At 41.9% G+C, this 5,641-nt stretch overlaps 1 protein-coding gene across 1 annotated transcript; it reads left to right on the top strand.

The window, feature by feature from the left end:
* The first annotated feature begins 1,461 nt into the window (after nucleotides 1-1,461).
* LOC142376911 (calcium/calmodulin-dependent protein kinase II inhibitor 2-like) lies at nucleotides 1,462-4,314 on the top strand. The gene is made up of 2 exons (XM_075460597.1): nucleotides 1,462-2,333; nucleotides 3,038-4,314. The coding sequence occupies exons 1-2, from the start codon at nucleotides 2,165-2,167 to the stop codon at nucleotides 3,106-3,108; spliced, it is 240 nt and encodes a 79-aa protein (XP_075316712.1). The 5' UTR covers nucleotides 1,462-2,164; the 3' UTR covers nucleotides 3,109-4,314.
* Nucleotides 4,315-5,641: the final 1,327 nt, after the last annotated feature.

The raw sequence follows: 5,641 nt of genomic DNA, 5'->3' as shown, positions 1-5,641 counted from the left end.
TTGGGAGGTTGTCTGTAGTTTAAATGCCAAGTTGAAAAATAACGTCTGAGAAATTAATTCTCTGTCGAAATAAAATGGGTATTTGCTCATCTCAAAAAGAATCCCTCACCTTTTCTTTCTTTCTTTTTCCATCACCTTCTCTCTGTTATGGGGTTATGTGTTAACTTACACGGACAAAGTTGGAATGGATCAGCTGGATAAAAGCAGCTATAGCAGCTACATCTTCATGCAAAAAAATCAAGTAAATCATGATTAGCAGAATCTGAACCATTAAATGATACATTACAATACAATGATAATTAGTTAGTTTTGTTTTTATCAAACCACTCCCACTCAAGCCTGATGAAGAGCATTAAAAAAATGCAATGACTGTTCACTGTCATTACTAAACTTTAATTTACAATTCATCTTTGTGGTTGAGAGGGTAAAATCTATCTATGGTTTATGGGTTAAAAATCGATCAACCACGTCAGATATCAACAGAACTAACTTAAAAAAGTAATCTGAAGTGGATCCTATGGTAAAATAACGCAGCTTTAAGTCAAAAGGAAGCGGGTGTGTCACAACTGCACTTCTTCTATGAACAGAAGACAACCTGAATAAGTTAGGACTGCTGCAGGCTCAGATATTGTCTGTCATTTCATTGTCTGTTTAATGATATTTAGTCGGGTTTCTCTGACACAGGATCGATTTCTTTTCCCCCATGCTTGTGTTTATTGTTTAAGATATCTCCTTTTATTGTTCATATGGGAGACATGTTAATATAGATACGGCAGTGGGTGGAAACCTAGGGAGTTTGTTCAGGGACACAGAGGAGTCCCACAAGGATAAGTTGAAGCAAACCAGCCATCATATTACCCTCTGATCTGGATACTTTACACCTCCTGTGTTATCCTAACACCAAAAACGCTTCCAAAGAGGATTAATTCATCAGAATGTCTATAGTGAAACGAGATCTGGTCAATGTATTTTTCCAGAGCAATGGGGGTTTTCTCGTTAAATCTTAATTGTTGTTTTAAAAAAAATCTAATTTCGGTGGTTGAACATTTACATAAACGTGCCCATACATTCATGAGAAAAGTCTGGAGCTTTCTAAAGTCTTGACATTGATTCTCATTTAAAACACGACTTTTGGCTGCTTTGGTCATCGAATGCGCAGTCATTTAACCCATTTCTTTGCAGTTCTCCAGAAACTGGTGAAAACAAAGCATCTCACACATAAAGGTCTTTTTTTTCGTGAAGCAAAGGGAGGGGGAAACAGTCTGAAAACATAGAGGAGAGAGGAGCGAGAGGAGAAAATTATAACAATCACATCAAGAAAAAAAGGAGGGGGGGAAGCATCAAAATGATGCAGTGTTAAATGCAAATTAAAAGAGTAGGAACTGAGAGTGCGCCACAGGGCCAAAAGTCACATCCCAGCCTATGAAAACACTGCCATCCTCCGGTGAGGTCTGGCTCGCTGGATACTCATCCACCCCAAAACCTGTCAGGACAGATGCATCGCAAAATTTGTGAAATCGCATAAGAGGCTTGAGATTTCAGTGTCTCTGACTCGTCGAGTGGTGGCGCGAAAACGATATCTTTCATATTTTCGGCTCGCATTTATGTGGCATTTAAAAATCGCCATTTATGTTTGATTGCATCTAGACCCCAGAGACAGCGGAGCGTTGGTTGTACCACGACGCCAACTGGACGCTTCTGGGCTGCACCAGAAAAGCCCCCGTACAGCTCCCTCGTCAGGTCTCCCCGGGACCCGTGTTTTGCATCGCCCCTCAATTTGCATTTCTTCCTCAGATTTTCCGTGCGACGGACTCAGCTGCTCGAAACTAGCGGGCGCTTCACGACACTGTACGCGCGCCTCCGTTTCCAAAGCTATACGCGCAGAGATAAAACAAAAACCTCTGGATTTTTAAGAAAAAAGAAATAATGTTGCCGAAGCTTCACGGACGGGGAAACTAATGACATTTTGAATTACTGATATTTCTGGTGCGTGCAGACGGAGGCAGACACGTGTCTTCTGGGTAAACAGAAAGGGTTGTCGTGCCAGCAGGTCGCTTTGTTTGTTTCCCAGTTTTTTATTTGTTTGTTACAGACGACAGGGTCTGAGCTTGACGACGAAATATATTTCAGCTGGTGCGCTTTGGTGATAAAGACGCATTTGGAGATGTCGGAAGTGCTGCCTTTCAACGAAGAGAAAATGAATCATTATGGAAATGAAGGCGACGAGGGACACCTTTCCTTCACCTGTCGTCTTCAAGATACCAACAACTTCTTCAATGGCTCACAGAATAAACGTCCGCCGAAACTCGGACAAATAGGCAGGAGCAAACGGGGTAATTATATAATTAAGGCTTGTATGGTGAATGCGCACTTAGGTTACAAGTGCACCATAGCAGGGGATATTTCCATGTTAATCCACAAATAATACCTTGCATGGTGCTCATTAGGGTGTAAAATCAGAGGAAAAGTCTATTGTTTGCTTGCATGTGTGTGATATGAGTGATTTTAATTTTAATATTCTGTTCGCATTGCAACACAAGTTGGATGCGCAGTGCGTGCTGTTTGAATTTTGCTTAGCAGAGTTGTGCTGAATGTCCCCTCCCTAACGAATATTTGGCATGATTGAGTTTCATACGACTTCCTAATTCTGATTTGTGTGTTTATGCATGATAAAATCAGACTAGATGTTGTTTGCTTTTGTCTGTCCTGCATTTGGTGCACTTGTGGTCGTACGCAGATGCACAGACAACATGGAAATACAGACCTGTGGGTGCACAGCAGAGACGCACAGCCATTCACTCACGCATGTCTGCAAATGTACATCAGGCGCACACAATAGCACACATCCTTCTCTTTCTGCACTGGCTTACTTTCCCATGCATGCACACATCACCTCTGCTCATACAGCTCTGGGCTGACGGTTCTTGGCTTTAAAGCCCTCCTGTTAGTTGATGGTGAATTTTCAAGAGGCCACGGATGAGCCCATACCCAACCAACCCACCCCTTTCATTAACTCTCCCTCCCCTGTCATCCACAGTTGTGATCGAAGATGAGAATGGCGACGATGAAGCGAAAAATGGAACAGAGAAGACCTCGACAGAGGCTTAGAGCGCTCGGCTCACCACCAACCCCTCCCAAAAGACACTCTTGAAATTTTTTAGGGCGATATTTACCAGTTTTAATCCAAAGACACTGTATATAAGCACTTTCTCTCATATGGCAGCAAGCAGAACTTCCACACCCTCCTCTCCCAGTCAGTCATGACCAGCCGGATGACAGATGCTGGCAGGGGTGGGAGATGGCAGCAAAGGAGACCCCCAGGTGGACCCCCTCAACACACACATACACACCCACACACCCTCGATTACAGGGTTTCGCCATAAATCCAACCGCAGGAGAAGACAACAGGGGAGGAGGCAAGGGGGTGAGGTGAAGGAGGGAGGTGACGCTGTCGAAATGCAGAAATCAGGGACAGGATACAGAAGTAATGATAATATAATACAACCTAAAGCACACACTTCGATCTTCTCAATCAAACCTATGGTACCATTCTTTCTGCTCTTCATTTTGATCGAGAGCAAATGAATACCAGAGTTTGTAAATATGGAAAGTGTAGCCCATATTTTCTTGCACAAAGTTAGAAACCGTAAACTGGTTTGTTTTGTGTTGAAGACCTTATTTATTATTGATCCTTGGGAATATGTCTTTTGCAGTGACTTAAGGCCTAAGGGGGTGTTTTTTGTATGTTGAGAAAACTTTGAGCAAATGAGAGTGATATTATTTTTCACTAAACAATTCTCGATGTTGCCTGAGTGTTTTTTTGTTACCATACTTTGCAGCTAACGAGTCATTTATAACGGTGTACTTCCCACCTGTTTGTAAGCTTCCCAGGCTTTCACCTGGATTGGTTGATACTGTAACTTGACTGTAAACACCCTATTGATAAAACTATTTATATTGCATTGTGCATTATTGTGTGTGCCAAATCTCATGAGGGGATATACTGTACTGAACAACTTGTTCTTTTTCGTGCTTTATACATTTACTCATGGAGTTCATCATTTTGTTGGGTTGCCAATTTTTAGGGCTCTTTCATAAAACACTTTAAATACCAACTCATGCATGGCGAATATAAAATCAAGCATGCATGGCAGCAATTCTGAAACTCTTGTGTATTCTTGAAGCACCTCGTATACAGCTTTGAATGACAAACCTCGAGAAACAGTCTTAATTCTGCATTGTACTGTACGATTCTCACTGATTTGTACAGTGGCCTAATATCTTGTAATAAAGATTATGGTAAAGTACTATTTACTGTTAGTGTTGATTGTGGTTTACAATAAGGAATGACGTATTTGATGTTGCTTTTTTGTTTTTTAAACAACTGTTTTAAAACTGTAGCAAAAACATGGAAATATAGTTTTGTATCAGAAAGATGAAGACAGTAGCGGATAGCTTGGCTAACTTTTGGACTTGTTCCTTGTAAACTTTCTCCTGCTGTTATTGTATCGCCTGTCTGGCTGTCAAGGAAGGGAAAGTCAGCATTTTCCACTGTGAGGAAGTAGCATTTCACTGTTTGTAAAGATCAGATATGGAAGGAGACAGACCTGGGCAGAAGGATGGGCAAATAATCCCATCGAGAATCTGAAATGCACGCTTGGTCCTGATGAGACACCGGGCTCAAACAGTTGCACAACAGACTATGATCTCATTAAGTGCTACAGTACTGCAAATGTTATTGTGGGGAAAATGTACAACACTGCTTCCCAATGCAATAAATGTCTGTTTGCATTTAAAATCTCAGCTTCTCTCTTTAATCAAGTCTTCCCTTCAACTCCATTGCCAGAGATTTAGGGGCACCCAGGCATGAGAAACACTGATGATATGTGACATTTCCAGCTCTGCTGTGGTGACTAAATGATTCATGTTGTGTGACGAGCCTCTGTCAGCACACGGCACCTTAAACCTGGGCCACCTGACTGTGTGATGGGAACATACATGCAGCTCTAAGCACACACACATATAAGTGCTCACATGTCCATTTCAGCTCTACTGCAGGCGAGGGTAATATATTGCTACTCTCCCTCCTCATCTTGACAGACATGAAAGGGGCTGCCTGTGCCGGGTACCATGGTAACAGATGCACCTTGATCACGATGGGAGCTGCGGTGGGTTTCGGCACAGAATAGTCTTCCCCGAGCCATGGCTTGATACCATCGCTATCTTTAATGGAATGTTCTCCATTTTCTTATCTGTACCCTCTTCTCTCAAGACCCCCTATTCACTCAGTGGCGTGACCGCATTATCCTGCCAAAATAGTCCCTTCTTTCAAGATGGCAGTCAACCATGACAGCATTGCCTACTGCAGCAACAACCTGTCTCCTCACACAAGATGTTACATTTAGGAAACAATGGTTTATGATTGTCTGTGTGGTGGATCCTGATGATGCAGTGAAAACTGGGTGTCATGAGTCGGACAAAGATGGGTGCTGCACAGCAGCCTCACATATTATTCCCATATTAAAAGGAAATAAAAACAGTTTAATGAGTAAATTTTAAATTAATTGCATATAACATAGATACATGTCACAGTTCTGCTAATGAGTGGTATAAGGTATCAACTAAGTCATATTTAAAACTA

Source organism: Odontesthes bonariensis, chromosome 3 (genome assembly GCF_027942865.1).
Source record: "Odontesthes bonariensis isolate fOdoBon6 chromosome 3, fOdoBon6.hap1, whole genome shotgun sequence".
Lineage (NCBI taxonomy): Eukaryota > Metazoa > Chordata > Actinopteri > Atheriniformes > Atherinopsidae > Odontesthes > Odontesthes bonariensis.
This window is presented reverse-complemented; position numbering and strand designations above follow the sequence as displayed.

What these genes read in the sequence shown, in the direction of transcription:
- LOC142376911 (XM_075460597.1), top strand. Translation starts at nt 2,165, where the DNA reads ATGTCGGAAGTGCTGCCTTTCAACGAAGAGAAAATGAATCATTATGGA. An exon ending in AATAGGCAGGAGCAAACGGG is followed by an intron (nt 2,334 to 3,037) that starts GTAATTATATAA and finishes TGTCATCCACAG; the next exon opens with TTGTGATCGAAGATGAGAAT.